We start from the raw sequence: 26,661 nt of genomic DNA, 5'->3' as shown, positions 1-26,661 counted from the left end.
TATATTTGTACTTTTCATCCTGTTACACCATATCATGTCATCCAAATGTAAATGATGTTCCCAGGCAGAGAGCCTCTGAAGCTCCCTTAGTCCAGGCTTAATTGCCTGTGTCTTTTATTAGTTGTAAAGCCTGTGCCAGTCATAAGACCTCACAACATAGACACTGAAGCACACATGCACACCTTGCTTTGAACTGTTGCCTGGCTCTCTGTGGGCACTCAAAAATAATGCAAAATAAAATCTGTATGTTTGTTGTGGCATTTACTGATCACAATAAACTGTAATTATTTTGCTTTTGCTTTTGTTGTTTTGCTGTTTGTTTTATTTATTAATCTCATAGATTATTTCTGATGCCTTTTGTTGTTTTTGCTGCTCCATTTTCATCCCCTGAGTTTTATTTCTGCCTCCTTCCCCCACCTGCTTACTATAACCTCCCTGCTGTCCATTGTGTCATCTCTCCTCTCTCACAATGCATCTTGGAATACCACAGGATATGGAGTCTGACCCTGATGATGAGGTAAACATATTCTTCATCATCACATGAAACTGCTTCTTCTTGGTCATTCTTTCTGTTGCCTTTGTTGCAGAATCTGGAAAAAACATGTGTGTGCTGCGGATAGTTTGTCTTTATGCAGTTGCCCAAGTCTGTCAGATGTGGCTGTTTAATTTTCTTTTATTTATTTATTTATTTTTCGCATAGCAGCAGTGTTTACAAAATGAACTTATGCCCTGCATGTGTGAGAATGGCGATCGTTTTATTTAGCCAAGATTTCTTTTTTGTCTGCATCTCAAGTCAAGAAGATCCAGATGCTGTGCCGCATCTCGGCCTGTTATTCATCCCTTTTCCTTCCCATACACCTGAAACTGGGCCCCATTATTCCAACTAACTCCTCCTAGATACAATGTAATATTTGTCAGCCAAAGATGAAACCATAATCTTCAACATTTGCCCACTAATTACTGAATTTCTTTATGTTTAAATTTTTTGAAACTTGGTGTTTCATCTTAAGTGGTAAAAGAATACCAAAACTCAAAGCAGCATCCTTACAAACCCAAACAAATGGTGCCTTTTTCGGTTTTAAAAATTCCATAATGAAAAGTTGTAATGCATACCGCAACAATATATCTGTTAGGTGACTGTGGAGGAATTAATCATCCAGACCCGTACATCTGGGTAACACGGCAATTTCATATCGGTGGGTGATATTTGAAAACACCATATCATAATTTTTTTCACTGTAAAATCAGGATTTTATAACACTGTCCAGTGCATACAGTAATATGCAGTATGGTAAACCTGCAGTACCTCCTTGTGTTATTACTAACTGCATGTGTTGCATCTCTAAGAACATGACAACATCTCTACTTTGTGTCAAACCATTCTTTTAAGTTTAATTTGATAGATTAGATCCAGATTTACTTTTATTCTTATGTTAAAGCACCTTCTGTTCTTTTTTATTTGTTTCAGACTGAAAAACCAGAACGACGTCATACCTTTGCCTCCTTAGCTTTACGTAAGCGCTACAGCTATTTGACTGACCCAGCAGCGAGTGAGTTTCAGATTTATATTTTACAGTTATTTTTATTTGGGTTAAAATGGCTATTTTGTTGTAATAGTTTAATTAGTTTTATTGCCTTTAGTTCCTTTTATTTAGAGAAAAATGTCACTCAGAAGCCTATGTATAGTGAAAGATCTTTCTGACATGTTCTCACCTCCAAAAGAAGTTCACCAATCATTAGTTTTCACCACCCAACACATGCTCTTCTGTCATTCTCCATTCCTCAACTATTTGCATGGTTTTTGTGTATGTTAAGCCTTGCTGACCAACCCCATGTTAAAAAAAACTGTCTCTTTGTTTTAACTGTTTTGTCTTGTTTTACATTTGTGAAAGCACTGGGAACTCACATTTGTTCATCTATCATTCAAAAGTGTTTCAACTCATGTTAAATAAAAATTATTCTTTTGAAATGTTGTCATTGTTTTAGTGGCCATTGCATCTTTTATTGGCTTTACGATTGTGTGCGGCTGTGTATATTAACGTCCAACAGGTTGCACTTTACATCATTTTGATTCCCTTATGTGTTAATATGACAGAACAAATATGTAGCAGATTTTTTCACTTTTTTAAGTTTTAAAAAAGCCACAAGAAATGGCTTCATAGGTGATGACAAAATTCTAAACTGAATTGTTTTGACATAACTAAGTAGACATGAAAATCTAATTTAAAATTGTGTTTTTGTAAAGTGCAACTTTAACTTCAACCAAGTTAAATTAATAATGTTAATCTTTTTGTTAGTAATATACAGGTCCTTCTCAAAATATTAGCATATTGTGATAAAGTTCATTATTTTCCATAATGTCATGATGAAAATTTAACATTCATATATTTTAGATTCATTGCACACTAACTGAAATATTTCAGGTCTTTTATTGTCTTAATACGGATGATTTTGGCATACAGCTCATGAAAACCCAAAATTCCTATCTCACAAAATTAGCATATTTCATCCGACCAATAAAAGAAAAGTGTTTTTAATACAAAAAATGTCAACCTTCAAATAATCATGTACAGTTATGCACTCAATACTTGGTCGGGAATCCTTTGGCAGAAATGAGGCAGAAATGACTGCTTCCATGCGGCGTGGCATGGAGGCAATCAGCCTGTGGCACTGCTGAGGTCTTATGGAGGCCCAGGATGCTTCAATAGCGGCCTTTAGCTCATCCAGAGTGTTGGGTCTTGAGTCTCTCAACGTTCTCTTCACAATATCCCACAGATTCTCTATGGGGTTCAGGTCAGGAGAGTTGGCAGGCCAATTGAGCACAGTGATACCATGGTCAGTAAACCATTTACCAGTGGTTTTGGCACTGTGAGCAGGTGCCAGGTCGTGCTGAAAAATGAAATCTTCATCTCCATAAAGCTTTTCAGCAGATGGAAGCATTAAGTGCTCCAAAATCTCCTGATAGCTAGCTGCATTGACCCTGCCCTTGATAAAACACAGTGGACCAACACCAGCAGCTGACACGGCACCCCAGACCATCACTGACTGTGGGTACTTGACACTGGACTTCTGGCATTTTGGCATTTCCTTCTCCCCAGTCTTCCTCCAGACTCTGGCACCTTGATGTCCGAATGACATGCAGAATTTGCTTTCATCCGAAAAAAGTACTTTGGACCACTGAGCAACAGTCCAGTGCTGCTTCTTTGTAGCCCAGGTCTGGCGCTGCTGCCGCTGTTTCTGGTTCAAAAGTGGCTTGACCTGGGGAATGCGGCACCTGTAGCCCATTTCCTGCACACGCCTGTGCACGGTGGCTCTGGATGTTTCTACTCCAGACTCAGTCCACTGCTTCCGCAGGTCCCCCAAGGTCTGGAATCGGCCCTTCTCCACAATCTTCCTCAGGGTCCGGTCACCTCTTCTCGTTGTGCAGCGTTTTCTGCCACACTTTTTCCTTTCCACAAACTTCCCACTGAGGTGCCTTGATACAGCACTCTGGGAACAGCCTATTCGTTCAGAAATTTCTTTCTGTGTCTTACCCTCTTGCTTGAGGGTGTCAATAGTGGCCTTCTGGACAGCAGTCAGGTCGGCAGTCTTACCCATGATTGGGGTTTTGAGTGATGAACCAGGCTGGGAGTTTTAAAGGCCTCAGTAATCTTTTGCAGGTGTTTAGAGTTAACTCGTTGATTCAGATGATTAGGTTCATAGCTCGTTTAGAGACCCTTTTAATGATATGCTAATTTTGTGAGATAGGAATTTTGGGTTTTCATGAGCTGTATGCCAAAATCATCCGTATTAAGACAATAAAAGACCTGAAATATTTCAGTTAGTGTGCAATGAATCTAAAATATATGAATTTTAAATTTTCATCATTACATTATGGAACATAATGAACTTTATAACAATATGCTAATATTTTGAGAAGGACCTGTACATGTGTGGGGTCCTCTGGCATTGAAAGTGTAACATTTAAAAGGATACACATTTTATTCTAAAATACACTTTCTTATAGGAACACACTGCAGATTATCAGATCAAAAGTCAATAGAATTGTAACTTTGAATTTGAATCATTTCATATCATCATCTGTATCATATGTCAAGCATTCTTATTCCTGTTTCATTTTGTATCAAGTATAGTTTGCCATTGAACCATCATTATAGTACTTGGCATAGAAACCTTTTTCATATTGTTTGGGTAATATTTTGACTTTGTTGCTGTGTGTGCCTTCCCCTTTTTGACTGACTCAAATTTCTCTTTCTGGTTTTTGTTGTTTCTGTTCAATTATTTTATGTTAATTTTATGTTCAATTTCTTATTGCTTTTGATTTAAATTTTGATTTAAATTATTGTTGAAGAAACAACTGATCGAAGCCCGCCGAGAACACAGCCTTCTGGCTACCCTCACAAACCTGTCTTTTCAACAAGATCTTATCAGGCGTGGTCGCCTGTTCCTGTCACCGTCCCTGGCCAAACCAAATCTGGGTTTGGCTCCCTCTCCAGCTCGTCATCAAACACACCTTCTGCCTCTCCCTTAAAGTCTGTCTGGTCCATCAATTCTGCCTCCCCCATTAAGACCAACATGCCTGGATCACCTGTCTCCTCTGTAAAGTCAGTTAGTGACACAGCCTCTCCCATCCGATCTTACAGATCTATTTCGTCTCCTATAAAAACTGTAATCCACCAATCCCAGTACCCTGTCCAGGTCACCCCCAGCCCCCTGGCCTCACCCGGTAAAAGTGCTTCAGACCCTTTGTCTATGAAAGGATTAGCAGCATTGTCCTCTAGGACCCCCATAGCACCGTCTGGAGGAGGAAGTCCTTATCTTGAGAGAACGTCTATGGGCCTCACCCCACCAACCTCTCCCAAATCATCTCTCAGCATGTTCGGTTCTCCCCTACCATATAAAACTATATTGGGAAGTTCAACCAGTACAACACCATCCTCCTCACCCATAAAAACGGTCCCTGGTCTTGCATCAATGCGTTCCCTTGCAATGGATTCGACTGCTCCTGTAAGAAACCTATTTTCCTCTTTTTCATCACCTGTTAAATCCTGCAACTCTCCAAGTGCTGCTGCTCTGATTAATGGAGCTGTGTCACCTGCACAGTACCGCTCTTCATCCCCAACATCTCATCTCGCCAGCAGTCTGCAAGAAAGAATACAAGCGACCACCAATGCCGCAACTACAAGTGTTAATGCAGCATTTGATGAGGTTGAAAAGACATTCAATTCTTGCTCTGCAGGTTACGGCACCCTCAAGTCTTTGTCTTCGTCTGCCTCCTCGTCATATCAGTCCATTAGGTCATCAGCTTCTGGTTCCCTCTACACCTCCCTAAGAACCCCTCCCAGTGTAACCACTGCTGTAACTTCAAGTACGACGACTGTTCCGGTGTACTCTGTGATAAATGTGGTGCCAGAGTCCCAGTTGAAAAGGAGATCTCAGGTACCCCCCTCAGTTGCTGTTCTTCTGTCGCCAAGAAAAAGTATTCCTTCTGAAATAAATTCTCAGTCCTCTTTTGTCAAAACTCTGTCCCCTGTCAAAGCACCTCTTTATTCTCCCGGCATCAAATCCAGCATAGCATCACCATTATCATCAAGCCAAGAAATTCTTAAGGATGTAGCCGAAATGAAAGAAGACTTGATAAGAATGTCAGCCATTTTGCAGACAGACCCAAATGCTACTGCCAGCAAAGGGTTTCAGTCCGATTCTCCGAAAGAGGCTAAGATGGAGGATGAGGAGCCATATCGGATTGTGGAGAAAGTAAAACAGGACTTGGTAAAGGTAAGCGAAATCCTGACTAAAGATTCCAGAAAGGATGGTAGGATTTCTCCTGCCAGAGGTTCATTGGATGATATACACTTCTCAAAGGTGCAAGTTGAACAGCCACCAAGCAACTGGAGCTATCCACCAAGATATGAGACGGTAGTTTCCCAAGCAAGATCAAAATGCATACCTGACAGGGATTTTAATCTGTCCAAAGTGGTTGACTACCTAGCCAATGATGTAGGCTCCAGCTCTTTCTCCAAAATGCACGACACAAAACAGAAAGCAGATGAAGGAAAAAGAGAAGGAGAGGGTAGAGAGAAGCAGAAAAGAGTCCTAAAACCAACTATAGCAGTTCAGGAGCATAAGCTCAAAATGCCTCCAACAACCATGCGTTCTTCACCTTCAGAAAAAGAAATTAGTAAAGTGACTGATGCACTTTTTGGTGGAGACACTGTGCTTGAATCCCCTGATGATATCTCACATGAGCAGGATAAAAGTCCTCTCTCAGACAGCGGGTTTGAGACCAGGAGTGAGAGAACGCCATCAGCTCCTCAAAGTGCAGAAGGCACAGGTCCCAAGGCCCCTTTTCAAGATATCCCAGTACCACCAGTTATCACTGAGACTAGAACGGAAGTTGTACATGTCATCAGGAGCTATGAGCCGGAGGATGACAAACAGCTTGCAATGGAAGATGCAGATTCAGTTAGAAATATTGAATCAGATTTTAAAGGACATCAGACTCCAACTCTATCAACTCCAGACCAGAATAAATGCTTTTCAGTAAAGGGTAGCCCTGATGAAGACCCAATGGGAAAGGGGATGAGGGTAAAGGAGGAAACTCACATCACTACTACCACCAGGATGGTATACCACAAAACACCTGGAAAAGAAACCGCATCAGAAAGATGTGAGGAAACCATGTCGGTGCATGATATCATGAAAGCTTTTCAGTCAGGGAAGGACCCCTCTAGAGAGCTGGCTGGACTGTTTGAACACAAGTCTAGCAATGAAGAGGTTTCACAAAGATTCCTTGAGGACATCAACTCTAAACCGAAGGTTGAAAGAATTATTGAGGTTCACATTGAAAATGGCAGTAAAACAGAACCAACAGAAGTAATAATTAGAGAAACAAAGAACCATTCAGAGAAGGACATGTATTACTACCCAGGGAGACGAGAGGATGAGGAGCCTGAGGAGTCACTTCCAGTGTATATTGAGTCCCCTAGAGTGAATACACCTTTGTCACAGGAAGAAGACAGTCGTCCTAGTTCTGCGCAGCTAGTGGCAGATGACTCCTATAAAACATTTAAGCTACTTAGCCAACAATCTGTAGAATATCATGAGGATGAATCATCAGAGCTTAGAGGAGAATCATACAACTTTGCTGAAAAAATGCTATTATCTGAGAAATTTGACCAATCTCATTCAGACACTGAGGAGTATCTGAGAGATAGATCTCGGTACCATTCACCTGACAGAAGCACTCCTAGTAAGGGTAGGTCAGCTGGGCCAAGAACGGAGTATGTTTTTAGGTCATCAAGAAATGTATTTGACAAAGCAGGACAAATGGCTAATGTTGATCATAACTTTGACAAACTGACACTTTTACAGTATTCCTCAGAGCCTGGTAGCCCAAAACAGTCTGTTTGGATGCGCGTACCAGATGACACACAGATTAAAGAGAGAGAACAAGTTGTATATGAGGACAGAGTGGATAGAACTGTTAAAGAGGCAGAGGAGAAACTTAGCGAGGTCTCTCAGTTTTTTCGGGATAAAACAGAACAACTTAATGATGAGCTATCATCTCCAGAGAAGAAATCCCGTAGACCAGACTTCAGGGAATCTCGATCTGGGCCCAGTTCAACCCAAAGTAGCCCAGAGAGGTCACCCTATAGGAGTGGGGGTAGTGGGGAAGAGTGGAACAGAGAAAGGTTAAGAGACAGATTTGGCCCCAGTGACAGGAAATGTGCTAGTTTACCCAGCAGTCCTGAAAGACGAGTGTTGCTCCAGTTAAGTGATGCTGACCCAAGAAAGCAAGGAGATGGAAAAGTACAGGGAAGTGCTGCTGATAACCCTAAATCTTTTCAAATGTCTTCCTCTAAAGTTAGTGCAGTCAGGTTAAAGTTTGAACAAGAGGCTCAAAGGCAAGACAGGGGAAGTTCAGCGAGTCAGAATCAAACCCCTCCTATCAGGAAGCTCCAGGAAACAAGACTACCAGTTTATCAGATGTTTTCTGGGTCTAGTACCCAAAAAGCACCTGACAGTCCAGCAAACCAAACAAAATACAAAGAGACTGAGTCAAATAAGTTGTCACCCAAGCATGAGAACAGTGGAAAAGATCAGGAAGAGAATAAGTCATTCAAAGCTTCGGAGAACCAAGGGTATGGGCAGTGTAAACCTCAATCTCCCAAACTATCTAATTATTTAGCTCATGATTCCACAAAAGATTGCATTGGTGATTCTCAAAGACAAGAAACAACTAAGAAAATAATTTACAAAGAATTTGTTGTCAGAGAAAGTCCAAGTACCAATGATGGTCTAAAAAAAAACTCGGAATCGCAAATTCCTGTAAGAAAATCGTCTAATTTTTCAGAAAACCACAAATCCACCTCTTTAAAATTAGATGAACCAAATGAAAGGCCTGGGCATCATACATATTCTACTTTAGGTAGAAATCGGTTACACAGTAGCTCTGAATCAAATAAGTCTACTTGTGGATCATCCTTAGGAAAGTCCACAGTCTCCTCAGAGAGTAGCCAGTCAAATGTAGTGTGCAATGGAGTTGATGATGACCAAGTAGAGTATTTGGATCAAGCAACTCCTGTAGTTGTGACTGAGGGTTTCAAAGATATTAAACCCTTACCAGTGTATGTCAGCATCCAAGTTGGAAAGCAGTATGAGAAAGAAACAACCTCAGGAGAGCTGGGGACATACAAAAAGATTGTGAGTCATGAGAGTAGAACAATGCATGAAACAAGAGGTGCAATTTACAGTGTCAAACAAAAACAGTCTCCTTCTCCTCAAGGAAATCCAGAAGATGACACTCTAGAACAGGTAACTTTTATGGATAGCTCTGGGAAAAGCCCTGTAACCCCTGAGACCCCAAGCTCAGAAGAACTGAGCCTGACATCCCGAACACCAGACTCTGTGATAGGTTTCATGACTGGCATGCCAAGCCCTATTCCAGAAGAATCTGAGGAGGAAGACGGAAAGACCTTCATCTATAAAGAGGCCTTAAAAGAAAAACCCAAGCCAGGCTCTCCAGAGAATCACAGTAAAAAGCACGATGGAGAAAGAGGGAAGTCAAAGGACAAAAGAGTTGCTTATATAGAGTTTCCACCCCCTCCTCCATTAGAGGCAGAGCAGTCCAGTGTCAAAAAAAGGTCTGCATGTACTCCCTCTGAGGCAGAGACAGAGATGATGGAGGTAAACCTGCAAGAGGAGCATGATAGACACCTTTTAGCGGAGCCTATCATTCGAGTCCTTCCTCCATCCCCTGTCCCTCCAGGAGCTGATAACAGTGACTCTAGTGATGATGAGTCTGTCTTCCATCCCGTTCCTGTCAAAAAGTACACATTTAAAATGAAAGAGGAAGATGAAAAATGTCAGAAGGACAAAAAGTCAGAGAAAAATGGAATTACTAAGGAATCTGGGGTTAATGATGGTGGAAAAGGAGAGGAGGCTGAATTGGAACAGAATGGAAACGATCAGTCAATCACTGACTGCTCAATAGCAACAACCGCTGAGTTCTCCCATGACACAGATGCAACTGAGATTGACTCGTTAGATGGATATGACCTTCAGGATGAAGATGATGGACTAAGTGAAGACCCTAAAACATCTAGTTTGTCCAATGATGGGAAAACTGCTGACCGTTCATTTAATCAGTCCAAGCTTGAAGTGATAGAAGAGGAGAAATGCGAGGAAGGAGGCAACAGTGGAAAGAGTAAAAGTAGCACATCTGCAGCAAAAGCCAGTGGAGAAAAAAAGGACTATACACTTGAAGGAAGACACCCAGAGAGGAAGAGTTTTGGGGAGAACTATTTTGAATACCAACTCCAAGACGAGCTGAATTCAACCTTTAAAACTGTAGCTACCAAAGGTCTGGATTTTGACCCTTGGTCAACAAAAGGGGTTGATAATGAAGGGCTTTTTGAGTCCAAAGCGAAAGAAGAGGACCCCAAACCTTACAGTTTGTCGGCTGAGGAAAAGTCACAGGCTACAACACCTGACACAACCCCTGCTCGAACACCAACTGATGAGAGTACGCCGACTAGTGAGCCTAACCCCTTCCCTTTCCATGAAGGGAAGATGTTTGAGATGACACGCAGTGGTGCTATTGACATGAGCAAGCGGGACTTTGTTGAAGAGAGGCTTCAGTTTTTCCAGATTGGTGAGCATTCCTCTGACCCTATAGCAGGGGAAAAGGGGAGAGGGGGAAAGATCCTGGGGGTACCTTCCACTCAGTCAAAAACTGGGGAGAGGTCCATTGTAGATGGAAAGGTGGCGGTTGTAGATACTACCTTAGACAGCAGTACTAGACCTACAACACCAGCAACAACTGCAGCCAAATACAGCCCTACACAGCCTGGCAGTGACATAGGATGTGCTGTTACTAATATTCCTGCCTGTGAAGCCATAGCTGAGACTGCCTCTTCGTGCACAATCACAGCCTCCAAGGTTGACTCCAAATTACGAACTCCTATTAAAATGGGCATAGCTGCCTCTATAACTGTGAAAAAAGACTCAGGGGAACTCACAGACTGTAAAGCTGAGTTGTCAGAGGGTCAGGTGGTGCCAGAATACATTAGTATAGAGGGTCAGTGTTCAGAGAAACAGCCTAGCTGCCATGCTGAGTCTAGGAAAGATAAAAGAGAATACCCATCTGAAAACTGCAACAACAACAATAACCTGGAATCCTCCAGTGTTCAGGCCAACTATATTCAATGTGGCAGTTTAGTTTTTAATTTGCAGTCCTCCTCTGAGCCCACTCTACAGAAAGCTAGCAGGATAGAAACTCTGTGCTGTAAAGATAAGAACGAGAGAGTGGAAGTGCCCTGCAGCAGTCAGGTTCAAGCGCAGACAACTGACATAGTTAAGGAAATTGAGGCAAAGCAGCCCAGGTCGAGGCTTCCAGTTAAAGCATCAGGATGGTCATTTCATACACAGGGAACTGCTACTGGGAAGCAGAAACCCAAACAAGCAGTAACAGGTGAGGTCAGGAAAAGAGGACATCCAGTGATTGCCAAAGTAGAGCCTAGATCAAGGATACCAGTCAAAGATGTTAAAAAGAGTTGTCCTGCTGCCACATCTAGCTTACCTGCCTCAGTTCGTATTACCTCACAGCCTGTAAAAACACTGAATACAGCAAGAGCAGCCATACAACTGCCCACAAGGCAACCACAGAAGGATAGGCATCAGTCAAGCAGTGCCACCAGAGAGGGAGCATCTAGACCGAACAGACAGGATAACCCTAGTGAACTTTGTAAGCGCACCATCGAATACTTTACAGACATTAGCGGGGAGACGCTAAAGTTGGTGGACCGCCTGTCAGACGAGGAGAAAAAGACTCAAACAGAACAGTCGGAGGAAGACAGCACCTCCCGAAGCACCTCTCTGTCGGACGCCTCCCAGCCTTCCCAGCCCTCCCGCTCATCCAGGTCTGGTAGAGGTTCGAGGGCTGAGGCCGGGGCCGCGTCCGTAAGGGCAAAGGTGGCGACGGCGGACAGGGCTTCCGGCAGTGAGAGGAGCAGGAGGAGTAGGCGGACTGGTGGGAAGGAGGGCAGTCAGGGACTCACAGGGTCTCGAGCGCCTCCCATCGCGGAGATCAAGCCTAGTTTGTAAAACTTTCACACTATGTTTAAAATACATCTATATATTTAAAATTTTCACTTTTAGTTGCATGACATTGTTGTGATCATTTTTGGATTGACTGGAATGCCTGTGGCGTGTTTACATATTCTCCTTAAAGCAGTAGCTGTCATTTAAATTCCTTTTTTTGTCATTAATGTACTGTGCTGTCAGTGTTACAAAATTTTCGTCCTCCCTTCCCCTCCTTCAACCCTCTTAAACATAAATTCAAGGGGCTAAGCATGCCAGTAAAAGTGTCTAGTCACTGGCACAACCAGTCCCATGTTTGACGAACTCCCTGGTCTATCTGTATATTTATTTGTGCAGGGTGGTTACTGACTTATTGTGGTAGTTTGTTGTAGAACTTCTTATGCAATTGTCATTGAGACTAACAAGTGCTTACAAAAAACACATAAACGTATTTATGCATGGTCACATTTTTAGATTCTAGATTCATAAACCTATAAGCCTGTTGTTGACACATTATATGTTTTATTTTGTTTTGTGTAGTTGTCATGACATTTACTGCCTGCTTAGAGCATACATACCACAAAGAGTCACAGAGCACCACTTTATGGACACATCTAAGTCAATGTCTGTAGTGGAAAATATCCTTTTCTTGTCATCTTGGGTAATTACTAAACAGAGCTAGAATGTTAAATGTGTTCAATTTGGCTAGTATTTTCAAAATCAGCTGGCTTTAATTGTATTGCTGTCCCTGGTCAATTAATTTGAACACATTTTTGAGACTTACAGAATTTTGTAAGTCTTATAATAGCAGGTGTATATATAAAAAATAAAACAAGTGGGAAGAAAAGGAAAATATGTCATTCGTTTTTCCTCTTACATTAGTGAAAACTTGGAAAGAACAGGAATTATTTTAATGTATTGTTATTCTTTATCATCACCAGGTCCCCAAAGTCCTTGTGAACGAACAGACTTGCGCATGGCCATCGTTGCAGATCACCTGGGGCTCAGCTGGACAGGTGAGAACCTTGTCTATCATTGAAAAGTTCATTTATTTAATTAGCTTAATTCAAAAATTAAAACTCTTTTATTTCCCAGATTCATTACACACATATATTTTAAGCATTTGTTTCTTTTAACTTGCAGTCTCTCACAATAGTGAGTAAACTCCTTACATTTTTGTAAATATTTTATTACATCTTTGCGTATGACAACACTGAAGATATGACAATTTGATACAATGTAAAGAAGTCAATGTACAGCTTGTATAACAGTGCAAATTTGCTTTCCCTTCAAAATAAATCAGCACACAGCCATTAATTGCTATTCCGCTGGCAACAAAAGTACAGAGTACACCCCTAAGCAAAAATGTCCAAATTGTACCCTCCCTAGTGTCATGTCACTTGTTATTGTTACAAGGTCTCAGATGTCAATGGGGAGCAGCTGTTATCATTTGCACACTCTCTCATACTGGTCAGGCAGTCCTTAAGCGTAACACCATCTGCGAATGGAGGGATCAGACAGAGAGCAGCTGCCCGTAATCAGACTGCCTGCATCAGATTAAATGAGAGGAGGATCCAGGGAAATCCGCGGAGCATGAGTATTCAATATCCAACCTAAAACTAACTTTACCACAGTCAAAAGTCTGCAGTTTTGCACTTTAAAGTGTTTGTCCTCGTTATTGCCATGGATGAGACAAAAACGTCCTCATAAAGCCCAAAATTGCAAATTCTTCAGGCAAACTTTGGTGCATTACCAGTCCAGACAGTCTTTTCTCTCCGATTCTCTTCCCCCCTCCCACCCTCACATCAGAACCCCTGAGCCTTATTTTATACATTCTGGCTGGGCTGTGTTGCAGATAATAATCCAAGTGGATCATTTTATTGCATGAAAACATATATAAGACGTTCTTGCGTATACAATAATACAAAAATTATTTGTATTTCGTTTATTTATGTTTCTATTTTCTATTTACCGGTATTTATGATTTTTTATCGTTACACGCAGATTTCTTTAATGAGAGAATGTAACATTAATAGCAGCACAGCGCAATACGCTGATGGCTGGAGTCAGGTTCTGTGCAAAGTGGAGCTGTGCGGCCTAAGTAGAGCCAGTGGAAAAGGGGCATAACATCCACCAGCTCTGTGATGTGGTTGTGGAGGAGTGGAAGAGGATTCTAGTGGCAACCTGTGAAGCTCCAGTGAACTCCATGCCCAAGAGAGTGAAGGTTGTGTGTTGAGTTATTTTGAGTGGACAGCAAATTTACACTGTTATCCAAATTGTACACTAACTACTTTACATTGTGTCAAAGTGTCATATATTCAGTGTTGTCCATCGAAACATATAATAAAATATTTGCAAAAAAATGTGAAGGATGTACTCAATTTTATAAGAAACTGTATGAATAGTTGTTACAGCAAATTTGCCCATGTACTATACCGTATTTCAGTATTTCCACTACTTCAAAATAATTATTAAATCAGGGCTGAAAAATTAAATCATTATCTCTTGTTCTAAACTTTTCTGGTTAGAAAGATGGGGGGACTATGAGCTTGATAAAACTCAGTGGCTCCACATATAACTTGGCTCAACAAATCATCACTTTGTGAGAAAATGTCACACTGGACCACTAGCAATGTACATTTTCCGCTCCTCCACGTTTTCTTCAGACTTTTGGAACTTGTTTGCCAAATGAAATACAAAAGTTGCTTTCTACTAAAACGAGGAGTTTGAAAAAGTTAGCAGGAGTCCAGTCCCATTTTTTCTTCTTAGCCCAGGTAAGTCTTTTGTTGTCTCCAGGAGTGGCTTAACACAGGAGATGCAACAGCTTAAACTCTTGAATAAACTTTTCCTTTTCTGAAGACCATGTTTATCCCTGTTGCTTGTGCACCTTTTATGCCACACTTTTCCTTGATTTTCCCATAATATGCTAGCATACAGCACTGTGTGAACAGCCAGCTTCTTTAGTAATTACCTCTTGTGGTCTACCCTGTTTGTGGAGTGAGTCAGTGACTGTCTGTTGGACAACTATTGAGTCATCAGTCTTCTCTGTGATTGTGTAGACCGTAACATAACATTTCTGTATTAAAAAATGATTTTTATTATGTCATATTCTAATTTTCTTAGAAACTGTATTTTAAAAATTTCATTAGATGTACCGGTAAACTATAGTCAGCTAAATGAACATACATGAATTGTTGAAATGTATCACTCTCTGTGCAATTCATCTATATAAAGTATTAGGTTACCTTTTTGAATTGATTTATAGAAATAAACTTTTCCATAAAAAATTTATTTTTTGAGTTACACTTGCAGCTCCTCTGCAAAGGTTCCTCTGTCTTTTGTCTCTTTAAATGTGTTTTTTTTTTGCTGCCACCTTTAGGTTTGTTGAAGGCAAATGACATTTTTAAGACAGTTTTAACTAAATCACCATGTTTACTGTATACTCAGTTAATGGTTGACCTCAAGGCATATTCCTGATAATTTAGTCAGAGCTCCAATCATCAAAGCATAAAGACCTAGATGTTTTAATATTGTTATTTGTACATTTACATTTTATCTAAAAGCTTTCTAGTGGTGTTCATTGTGACACTCTGAAACTGACATGGCTTTCCTGCCTCCTGTACTTACCAAACACACATAATACATAAAATAAATTTAGCAGGAAGTTAGTTCTGTTGTGTAGCTTGAGGTAAACAAAATGTAAGAGGCAAACATACCAAAGAACCTGTGAATATAAATAGATTTTTTCACCTATAAATATTTTCAGGACTAATATTAGAGTTTCTTTTTTCCGATCCCAGAGCTGGCTCGAGAGATGAACTTCACAGTGGATGAGATCAACCACATCAGACTTGAGAACCCTAACTCTCTGACGGCACAGAGCTTCATGCTACTTAAGAAATGGGTCAGTCGTGAAGGGAAAAATGCCACAAGTAAGTTTATTTATAGATGTGAAAACATTACTTTCTTCCCTGGTCTTGATTGGGAACTGATTTATCACTTTCACAAATACATTTATTTAAAGTCAATCCCAGAAAAGAAGTATTCTCACAAGCTTTAGTCATCACTTTCTATCATTCTCCTCTCCTTTCTGTCTAATTTTGTATCTGCTCTGATATGTAGTTTAGATTATGCTTAAATTCAGAACATATAAAACAGTGGTTCACATTTGCTGCCATTCATTTTTCATGGGGGTATTATGTTTTTCTGTTGATTCAGGAACAAAAGTCATGGCTTCTTTTTTCTCCACAGCGGATGCCTTAACTGAAGTGCTGACTAAAGTCAATCGGATGGATATTGTGACTTTGCTGGAGGGCCCAATATTTGACTATGGTAACATTTCAGGCACGAGATGTTTTGCCGATGATAACGCTGTTTTCCGGGATCAGGCTGATGGTAAAGTTTAGCTCTACTAGCTGACCTCTTACCTCTCCCTGCTACCTTTTCTGTTGTGCAAATGCATGGGTCAAATATGTTTTTGACCTAGAGCAAATAACTGAAGTAGATATTTTTACACCAAGATTTGGTCTTTGGACAACTGGCTCCCACTGTTTCCCAATTGCTTTGTTGATTCCTGTAATTCCACAGTATATTTGCCATTGAAATAGATATAGTAAACATAGCATAACGTTTCTCTTTACTTTTAAATTGATATTTGAACTCTTTTAATAAATCTTCTGCTTATTTTAGGATGTGTTTATTTATTTAAATTAAGAAATGCTTGTTCAGTTCAATAAGGATCAACATGGTGAATCCAGTTGTCCCAAATAACCATTTTTACTGATAGAACCCTTTTAATAAATGCATGCTGACTACTACAGACTGCTTTAAATGTTGCTTAGTTTTGTGTAAGTAGAAAGTATTTAACTTTAAGTCTGCCTTTCTCCTTTTATTGTGCCTTGCAGAAATATTTATTTCCCTTGAACGTCTCATCTTGTCACAATACAACCACGTTATTTATTGGCATTTTATGTGGTAGACCAACACAAAGTAGAGCATTATTGTGAAGTGGAAGGGAAATATACATAATTTGCAATTTCTTCCTAAATACAAATCCTAACTATGGTGAGCATTTGTAGTCAGCCCTGCCACCCCTGAACAAAATCCAGTCCAACGAATCACCTTCAGGAGTCACCTTTTAATGAATGACAGTTCAATCCTTCATCTGACTTAAACTCCCCATAACATCACAGCCAGAGCAAAAAAGAGCATTAATCAGAGAAACAGCTAAGAGGTCTATGGTAGCTCTGGAGGAGCTGCAGAGATCCACAGCTCCTAAAAAAGAATCTATTGTTAGCCATCATCTCCACCGATCTGGTCTATGCAGAAAAGTGGCGAGAAGAAGGCTATTGTTGACAGAAATAAAAATCCCAGGGACGCAGCAAACATGGAAGATAATGCTATGGTCAAACAAGACCAAAACTGTTGGTGGCAGCATCATGCTTTGGGGACACTTTTCTTCAGCAGACACAAAGAAGCTGGTCAGCGTTAATGTGAGGATGGATAGAGCTAAGTAAACGGCAATCCTGGAAAAAAACCTGTTCGAGGCTGCAAAATACTTTAGACTTGGGCTGAGGTTCACCTTTCAGCATGACCACAACCCTAAACATAAAGTCAGAACTACAACTGAATGGTTTTAATAAAACTATATGGATATGTTATAATGGCTTGGTCAAATCCAATTGAGCACCTTTGGCAAGACTAAAAAATTGATGGTCGCAGATGCTCTCCACCCACTCTAACTAAGCTTTTACCATTGTGCATATCCCCCAAATACTGCAGCTTGTATTTTTAGCTGTTGAGTGAAAAGTGTTGAAAGTCATGTATTATTTACCATAAACTTCGTGACTATGAACTGCTTTCTTTGGTAAATCACATAAAATGCCATTAAAATATGTAGAGGTTTGTGATTGTAATGTGTTAACATGTAGAAAAGTTCAAGGGGTGTAAATAGTTTTGCATGGCACAATTTTTAGTTCAGTTCTCCTAGTTCTCCTCCAGTTCCTCTCAGCCTTCTTTGGATAGATGAGAGAAATGCTTCCTCTTTGAAACCAGACTGCCTCCTCCTGCATTCCCTTCATCTCCCCGCTGCACTATGAGTGGCTGATAACAGCACAAAACAGCTTTTAAGAGTCATCCACATGTGCCTTCTCCTGAATCCCCCACATTAATCATCTGTTTTGTTTCACAAACATTATTTCACAGCACTTTATGTTCTTTTTTCCTCTTTCTTCAATTCCTCTTTTGTTTTGCCCTGTCTGTCCTCTGCCATGTTATTTGTTCATAGTGTGTGTCATTATTCCCTTAACTCCCAGAAGCACTGTAACAGCTTATATCCTGCAGACACCAAGTCAGTTTTTCCCAACACCGACGCCAACTCCTCCACCCACTCCCCTCACACCCTCTGCAGCAGTTACCTTCCGTTCTTTATCACCACGCCGCTCTTCAAGTTACGAGTCGTCCATTTCTCTTAAAGACTTGGCACCTTCAGCACCGTTGGAGCTACTGCAGTCCTTCCCCCCCTCTAATTCCTTGCGCCCCGTTCCTCAGTGGCCCTTTTCTGATCCATTTGAATTCTCCTTGCCCCAAATTTCCTCCCCAATCCCCCTCATCACCTCACCTTTACCTTCCTCACCTGCACCTTTCTCACCATCATCCTTTTCACTCACATCTATCCCAACGTCTCCCACATCGGTTCCAGCCTCCCCCACTCTTAACACACACGGCCCGATCTCTTCACAAACAAACACTGTCTCCTCCATATTATCTGAATTCGCTTCTGACTTGTCCTGTCGAACTACATCTTCCATAAAAACAGACCCCAATCCTACAGCCCTTATCTCCATACCTTCTTTTCATGACCCTAACATATCTCAGCACATCGCCATCCTATCACTCTCAGTCAGTGACTCTGCAAGCAAAGAATCTCTAGTTGCGCAGCTGAACTCCTCATCCCGGCCCGTCTCCCCTCTCTCCATATGCACCCTTCCTACCATTTCTCCCTCAGGGTCCCGTTGCCCCAGCCCCAGTCCTTCATCTCCGCCTCTGCGCTCCTTGTCTCCCTGTCCTGTTTGCCAATGCAAATGTGTGACTTCAGTCAACCCGCCTCCCTCTCGAACCCGCTCAGATCCTTCTAAAATGGAACTATTTATTTAGCTTGCTCTGGGTTCATCCCGTTTCCCCCTTTCCAACCCTTCCTTCTTCACATCTCTCATGTGTCATCTGTTTCATGTGCGCATGTAAAACAACACCTAGGCAAATAATGTAATTTCACACTTATTACATCTTATTACACTATGATTCTTGTAGCCTTACGGTGCAAGTGTATCATCTTACCTATTTCAAACTGTTACGGTCTGAAAATCAGAGATACTCATATATTTGCAATTTATTTTTTTAAGAAGGAAATAGTTATTTTAATTTCTGTTGTATAATTCCATGGTTCTCAAACTGTAGTACAAGTACTAAATGTGGTAAATGGGCTGCTTTTATTGGTACTCATTACTAATTTTTATATTAAATATGCAGAGTTCGATTTGCCGTAGAAATCGATCTGGGAATGCCGTTACACCCGTGTTGAGAGCATTCTAGTTGCAAGTCGAATTTCCTGTTTCATTGTTGAATTGCTTTTGTTGACTTGTTCAGCATTTTTGTCAACTTCTGTTGTTTTCAACAGCCCCATGCACAACTGGTTTAATGTGATGCAAACCATCAGAAAGGCTAATAAATAGTTAATACAGACATTTTTCTCTACATTCTACGTGTGCGGCAGTGATATTGACACTTAGATACAAAACGTCTTGGTGAGCCGTGATATTCCCAGACAGAATTATGAATTCATTGACACTGTTATTTTTTTCAGCTGGGAACTAGGTAAATATGACTTCCCACTACAAAGAGAACACACAATTTTATGCAGGGTAAAAATGAACGTATTAACAATAATAAAGTAAGCAACGGAGTAACCCAAAAACAAGTGCCAGTGGCTACCTATGCTGCATTATATCTACCTCTAAAGTTTGAACTTGGATCTGGAAAAGGCATTAAATATCAATTAACTGTTTCTGTTCCAAGTTCGGAAAGCCGTGGGTTCTGCTAAATAGTAGTTATTAACCTGACCGCTTAGCAAATCATTTAGCAAAATAGTAGGGTTTCTTAATTTACATACTGAGTGACCTTAGAAATCCATACTAATAACCATGTATTTCTCTGCATTATGTACTTTCAAACACTGGCCAAATAGCAAATAAGTTAGCAGGCAAGTGAGGTTTGCTAATTTAGAAGCTAAGTGACCAAGCTAACAATTATTAGCAATAGAAACTAATCACAATGTATTTTTCTTCATTATGTACTTTCAAACACTATAGAAACATGTTCACTAAAGAAAAAAATGCAATTTAACTGCATGTTTTTACTGCAGCTGTCACTCATAAGCAGGGCAGCCCTTATTGGATTTGCACATTTTATTTCAGTGGATTGTAGTGGTGGAGAGAAATGTCAGACTTTTTCTATCTGGAATTCTAACTTGTTGGGACCTCTCTGTACATTTTTCCAACTTTAAACTTGCAAGTCTGACTATGCATGATTAGACATGCATGTGGTTTAAATATGCAATAATGCATAATTAAACATCACTCAACCTATTGTGTACTGTCAATGTAAAGATTGTTTTATTTTTTATTGGTAAAACAAAAATACTGATTAAAGCCTTGTTATGATACTGTCTTAAAATATCAATCTAGATGACAGTGCTTAAATATGTTGGTATTTACTGAGGTGGTACTTGTTCTGAAAGGTTTGCGAGCCAATGGAGTAAATGTATACTCATATACTTTGTGAGGAATAGTTTATAAAATAATTTTTCATGAAATTATAAATGTATTGATTGATTACATCCACATTTTCCTTACTGAATGTACTTGATTTGCTATGCTGTGATTTTGCTGGATCCCTTTGATACCATATTGCATATTACATCTCAGCTAGTGCTTGGCTAGATACATGCTTTGCACTTGAGTTTCTGTCATTGTCCATGTCATATGGTTTTTGGATTGGGTTTTGTGTTTTTGTCTGCGTGTGCGTGTGTTGTATTCTGTCGTGGCATGCTTCTGTCCGTCTCTGTACATTTGTCATCGTGTCACCTACAGATTTTCAGAGCATTCTAGCCGAGCTGCAATCCCCTGCCGCTCTGCACTCCACCCCCTACTTCCTGGAGCCTGAACTCCCAGTCACCCCCAACCCTTCCCTTGCCCAGCATCAGCATCTCCATTACCCCAAACCAGACACTTCTTTCCAGACTTGCAATCAGTCAGAGGTCACTGCTTGGAGTCCAAAGGATGATCCTTGTAGCAAAGAACCAGACAGCCCCCCTAAGAGTCCCCCCAGGCCCTGTGAGCTTGCCCTGCCCGTCCCAACCTTTGATCTTCCCGACCCTCTTTCTCCTAAGGTCAGAAAGCCCCACATTGCTTTAAATGACCAACTTCTTTTGAGTGAAGAGGAGGACAGATCTTTTCAAGAAATGGAGCCAACCTTCAAGCCCAGGTCACAGTCCTTCCCGACAATGTGTGAATTAGACGTTGACATGGTGTTCTCTACGTCTTCTCCTTCGCTGTCATCCATGTCATCGATAACCCCATCGTCTCCTGACAGAGCATGTATGGGTGTGCGGTTGGGCTACGCCCTAGATGTGGCACAAAAGGATGTAGGCCAGAAAGGAAGTCAAATGGAAGTGGAAGAAGAAATCGAGAAGGTTGTTGAGATTGTTGCAGTACAGTTAGCAGAGAGGAATGCATTAGTGGAGACGTTGGTAGAACAGGAATTGATTAAAAATGTGGAGAGAAAGTGTGAGATGGTTGCAAAGGACAGGTCTCAGTTGGCAGAAGAGCAGATAATTCTCCTGGAACCAAAGTGGTCTGCAGAGCAGGAAAAAAATAATGTTAATGCACAGCATCATGCTGTTCAAGGTGGGAGTAAAACAGCAGCATCTGAGGAGGAGAAGGCTAGAGATGAAGACAATCTATCAATGGAGCACATTAGTTTAACAGAAACTGGGCATAAAGTAGTCAAAGAGGCTGTTGATCGACCTTTGGATGTGGGGGAAAGAATACAAGTGGAGGAAAAAATGGAAGATGCTGATTCAGAACTGCAATCTAAAGATGGACAAGACATCTGTGACACATTAGAAGGGGCACCAAAAGACCAGATTGTGTCTGACCTTTTCCCTCAAGCCTGGGTTGAAGATGTGCTTGAGCAATTTCAGCTCTGTGAGTCTGGATGCAATGATGACGAAGAGGAGCAGAGAGGCAGAGAAATTCCAGAGGAGGCCTTAGGATCTTTGTTGGAAGAGGTGAATAAAGAAGGCTCAGAGGAGAAGGAGGAGGACAAAGAGGTCACTGAATCCAGGGATCAGGAGAGTCTTGAAGAGGTTGAACATGCAGAAAAAAACATATGGTTACTTTCAGGATGGCACAGTGATTCATCCAGCGTCAATGTGGAGCCGCCAACGCCGGGCCGCAGCGTCAGCTCAGACCTGCTCAACAAACAGGAAAGGTACAACAGAATCCTATCTAAAGCATGATTTAAAAAAACATCACTTGCTTTTTGTTTTAAATTAAAACCTGTGTGTTGTTCTCCCGGCAGCCAGGAAAACTCTAGTGAGTCCATCACTTCCTCGTCTAGAGCTGAATCAGGGAGGTCCCGACCGAATGGCAATAACTCAAAGCACTCACCTCAGGATGCCTCATCAGACTCATCTACTGGCAGAACAGACGGGACACTGTTGTCAGAGAAAAAAATTCAGGTGATGTTCATTAAATTAGGTTTATGGGAGTCAAATAAAAGGAGCGTAATAAAAAAATTAGTACACCTTTAGTAATAGGTCACACACAAGAGTGATATAGCTTATGGCTCATGGCTTACTGCTAAAAAAAAAACCATAATTAAGTTTCTAAGAAAATTAGAATATAACATAAAACCAATAAAAAATATTTTAATGCAGGAATGTATCGCAATGTTATGGCCTACATTGTTTACGACAATTCATACACAGAGTAACTCATCCTATTCTAAAAATATCTCTATTGTAGCGTAACTCATTAGCAGCCATAATCATAAAAATTAAAAGAAATAAATGCTTGACATATACCATCCTGGGTGCATCAATGCTATTTATGAGTTTGAGAATTACTAAAATAAATAAACTTTTTAATACTATTCTAACTTATTGAGATGCACCTGTGTACTTGGTTTCTTGTTCGATTCAGCATGCGGTAACAGCTCAACAAGGACATCAACGAAATATTTCAACTGACAAATTTGTGTATTTGTGGTGGAAAAGTGACTTTTAATATTCTAACCCATTCCTCCGCAGCGGGTTAGTGTAGATTCCGGTTCAGAGGAAGAGCAGACTGTAACCACCAGAATCTTCAGGCGGCGTCTCATTTTGAAGGTACCCTGAAAGCCTGTTGTACAGGCTTGCTGGGCTTGGTTTGGTTTTAGTTTATAGTTTACCGCCTCGTTATGGTGTGCCTCTTATGGTATTGCTCTCTGTTTCGATAGGTTTGCCCTTTCTTTGTGTGTATGTGTTTTTAAAGCACGAATATTTGAGTATGGGTCATTGTTTGTATTAATGGCAGTTCATGACTGAGGACTAACTCAGGACATTCTTGTTTTCTGAGGTTTTCTTCTACCGTTGTGTTGGTGATGGATTTTTTTGCTTTTGTCTTGTAATACGAGTTAAACTAGAAATATGCGCTTACCACAAACACTTACAGGGAGAAGAGGCAAAAAACATCCCAGGCGAGTCTATGACAGAAGAGCACTATATGGACCACGATGGTAACCTCATCAGTAGAAAAGTAATGTACAACTTTCATTCAAATGTCTCATTTATCTCTGTAGATCAGAAGAGAGTGGTTCATGTTTTTTTCCTAAGAAAACAGGAATCTTCAGATCATTTCTACCATTGTCAACATCCTTTCTGCCTTGAGCAGGTGACCAGGAGGGTAATTCGACGAGTCTCAACCCCCACTCCAGAAAATCAAGGAAGCGAAAGTTGGCACAGTGACCTTCACCACAGTCCCACTCAGCAGGAATATGGGTCAGAGGTTGGCATGAAGACAACCTTTTTATTATCTTTCCGTAAGGTTTAATCTACGTGGGTGAATCGATTTCTGAGGTCATGATCTGGGGGAGTTTAACTGCTGATCAAAGCAAAAAGATTTGTTAAAGTTATTGTTTTTGGTTATATACAAATTTAACAGTGAAAAAAATAACTTGCTGGATACAAATAAATTAAATGATTTTAATCATTTTCAACACTTATCTCTTTAAGAATTAGGCAGTTTGATGGTCTCAACATCACATAAAGGAACTAGGCTGCTACAGCTTATTATAATGGCTAAACAAGAGTTCCTCATGTTGTCCTACATTAAGGAAAGTTATGCATTATTATAAGAATCATCATTTAACTTTTTATAATCACTAGTGAATAAAAAAATTGTAATAACTGTTTAAATGTTTTAAAAAAAAACTTTCTCAGATCTGTTTGCATGCAGCTTTAGGGTAACATAATCGGTTTAGTTTTTTTTTTTTTTCAGTTCTACAGGGAGTTTCTTGTTAATTGTTTTTATACAACTTTCCTCATTATTTCTACTCTGTGGAGTAAGATGCATTCTATAGAAATATCTGAATACATACTCCTCAGTGTGTGTGTTTTACTGGTTTCTTATAGCCTAACCAGTAGAGTGCTGTGACTTTGTGGTTTCTAACTCTGCTCATAATATATTTTTTTCTCCTCCAGGTTTGCAGCTGGTGTGGTGTTGGTCTTAACTATTTATTTTCTATAACGCAGCTACTACTAACCCCCTGCTTAGGATGAAAGCAGCATAAACCCGAGCCTTTTGAGTTAATGCTGTTGTGCGCTTGCTGTGCTGGTGTGTCTTGTGTTTTTATTTTCAAGGTTTCAGATTTGTGTTTGGGTTCCACTTGCTGGTATGCTGTTAAAGAGACTAAGAGATTTTAATCAAAGAATGTTCTGTTTGTGTTTTTCAGCAGGGAGATGGAGCAAGGAAATGCAGACGATCAGGGGATAAAAAGCACCACTCGTAGAGATGGTTGTGTTTTAGCAGGTACATTAATGTACTGTCTATCAGTAAATGCTGTTTTTTTTGTTTGTTTGTTTTACATGTTCATATAATTGCATAGTATATCCATTCAAGACTTTTATTATACCATTTTTTCATTTCATATTTTCATGCGAATAGTGTGACATGTAATAATAGGAACCACACAGATAATCAAACCATGACTTAGGTCGTGCTTTTTTGCACAAATTGCATATCATAGTTTATCACGGCACTAAATTAGACTAACCTTCAATTAATATTGTTATTATTGGTTAAAATGTGTGTTGCAAAAAACATCAGGTGTTTATTTAAGCTAGCTCATACACAAGCAGCAATGCTAAATCAATGCATTTTAATTTTTAATGGAAATTGAGTGCTTTAGCAGTTTCAGCCTCAAACTGTGCAAACCTGCTAAACTGTTCAATTAAAAACAGCTTTTACAACATTGTTTTTGATGAAGTTGGACCCTTACAGTGCCTTGTAAATGATTGTCACATTACAACCACAAACCTCAATGTACTCAACTGTGATTTTGTGTGCTAGAAAAACACTAAGTATTACCTAATTGGGAAGTGGAAGGAATGTAAAACATGGTACTGTACATGATACAAGAAAATCCTCCCCTCAGCATGATGCTGCCACCATCATATTTAACTGTGCGGATGGTGTGTTCATGGTGGTGTGGTTTAATATCACATATCTCATCTGATCAGAGCACTTTTGTCGACGTGTTTGGGACTGAAGTTTGTAATTGTAATGTGACAAAATGTGGAAAGGTTCAGGAAGTAAAACTACTTTGGTAAATTGGTATATGTCAGCTTTTAGTTAGACCAAACATTTTGCTGTCCAACCAGATTATCTTCTCATCAAGGCTGCTGTTGCTGCTTAGGTCATGTAATGAGTTTATTGACTTAATATTTTTGCCTCAGTACCAGCTACTGCAGAATTTTTGGTTTTTGTTTTGTTGCTGGGGATACTTTATAGACTATTCAAGCAAAATCATAAAGCATATCATAAAGCAAAACGAATTTTGGATCAATCAATTTATGCATAGAAATTTAAAAAATAGCACATTGAACATAAATGTTTTTATTATTTTAAATAACCCTTGCAAGGTTAGAAAAATTTAAGCTAATGTAACCACATCCCTGCTCTGTGTCACTGCACTCAGTATAAAAAGCTGACTGGTCCGAGCCTGCTTATCCCCTGGTCACATTTCTGCCCTACTAAGAGAGGGTAAACAGGAGCCAGTTACAAAGAAACCAGGGCTTATTGATAGTACACACCTCAGCATTGCATTGCCTTGCTGACACCCTGTATGCCTGTTTTTGTTCACTAAATCCCCAACTCAGAACAACGTCGTAGCATCCTAAAAGAGTTTGTTATCCCACTGGCCAGACTGTTAATCCTTGTTGCTGCTTACCCTAATGCTTGCAGTGAATTATTCCATCTGTGCACAACTCACTTAAAAGTAGGGACAGTTTCTATAGTAACGAGGGTCGTAGTAACAATTAACAAGTGTCAGGTTTTACCATCTCATAATTATGCCGAGTGTGAAGAAGAAACTCTCCATACACCTTTTAATTAAATTTCATACAGTGCCTTGGAAAAGTATTTATACCCTTTGAACCTTTTCCACATTTTGTTTCATTACAACCACAAACTATAATGAATTTCATTGGGATTTTATGTGATAGACTAAAATACAATGATGTACAATTTGGAAAAAGAAGGAAATGGACAAAAGTTTTTCAAAATGTTTTACAAATAAAAATATAAAAAGTGTGACATACATTTTCTTTCAACCCCATTTACTATGATACTTGTAAGTAAAATTCAGAGCTGCCTTCAAACGTCACCTAGCTAGTGAATAGTTTCCATCTGTGTGTAATTTATTTTCATCATAAATCTAGCTGTGAAGGCCTCCAAGGTTTGTTGGAGAACATTAGTAACG

At 40.1% G+C, this 26,661-nt stretch overlaps 1 protein-coding gene across 1 annotated transcript in view; it reads left to right on the top strand.

Annotated features, from left to right (window-relative positions):
- The window catches only part of LOC124859636 (ankyrin-3-like), a 115,617-nt gene that overhangs the window by 86,370 nt on the left and 2,586 nt on the right, over window positions 1-26,661 (top strand). Inside the window, exons 36-47 of the mRNA XM_047352527.1 lie at window positions 491-517; window positions 1,469-1,550; window positions 4,352-11,599; window positions 12,525-12,599; window positions 15,384-15,515; window positions 15,835-15,978; window positions 20,730-22,131; window positions 22,222-22,381; window positions 22,952-23,029; window positions 23,355-23,438; window positions 23,574-23,687; window positions 24,634-24,710. Coding sequence (XP_047208483.1) covers window positions 491-517; window positions 1,469-1,550; window positions 4,352-11,599; window positions 12,525-12,599; window positions 15,384-15,515; window positions 15,835-15,978; window positions 20,730-22,131; window positions 22,222-22,381; window positions 22,952-23,029; window positions 23,355-23,438; window positions 23,574-23,687; window positions 24,634-24,690 — 9,603 coding nt within the window. The 3' untranslated portion in view covers window positions 24,691-24,710. The remainder of the gene's footprint in view (window positions 1-490; window positions 518-1,468; window positions 1,551-4,351; window positions 11,600-12,524; window positions 12,600-15,383; window positions 15,516-15,834; window positions 15,979-20,729; window positions 22,132-22,221; window positions 22,382-22,951; window positions 23,030-23,354; window positions 23,439-23,573; window positions 23,688-24,633; window positions 24,711-26,661) is intronic.

This window comes from Girardinichthys multiradiatus, chromosome 22 (assembly GCF_021462225.1).
Source record: "Girardinichthys multiradiatus isolate DD_20200921_A chromosome 22, DD_fGirMul_XY1, whole genome shotgun sequence".
Taxonomy (NCBI): domain Eukaryota; kingdom Metazoa; phylum Chordata; class Actinopteri; order Cyprinodontiformes; family Goodeidae; genus Girardinichthys; species Girardinichthys multiradiatus.
This window is presented reverse-complemented; position numbering and strand designations above follow the sequence as displayed.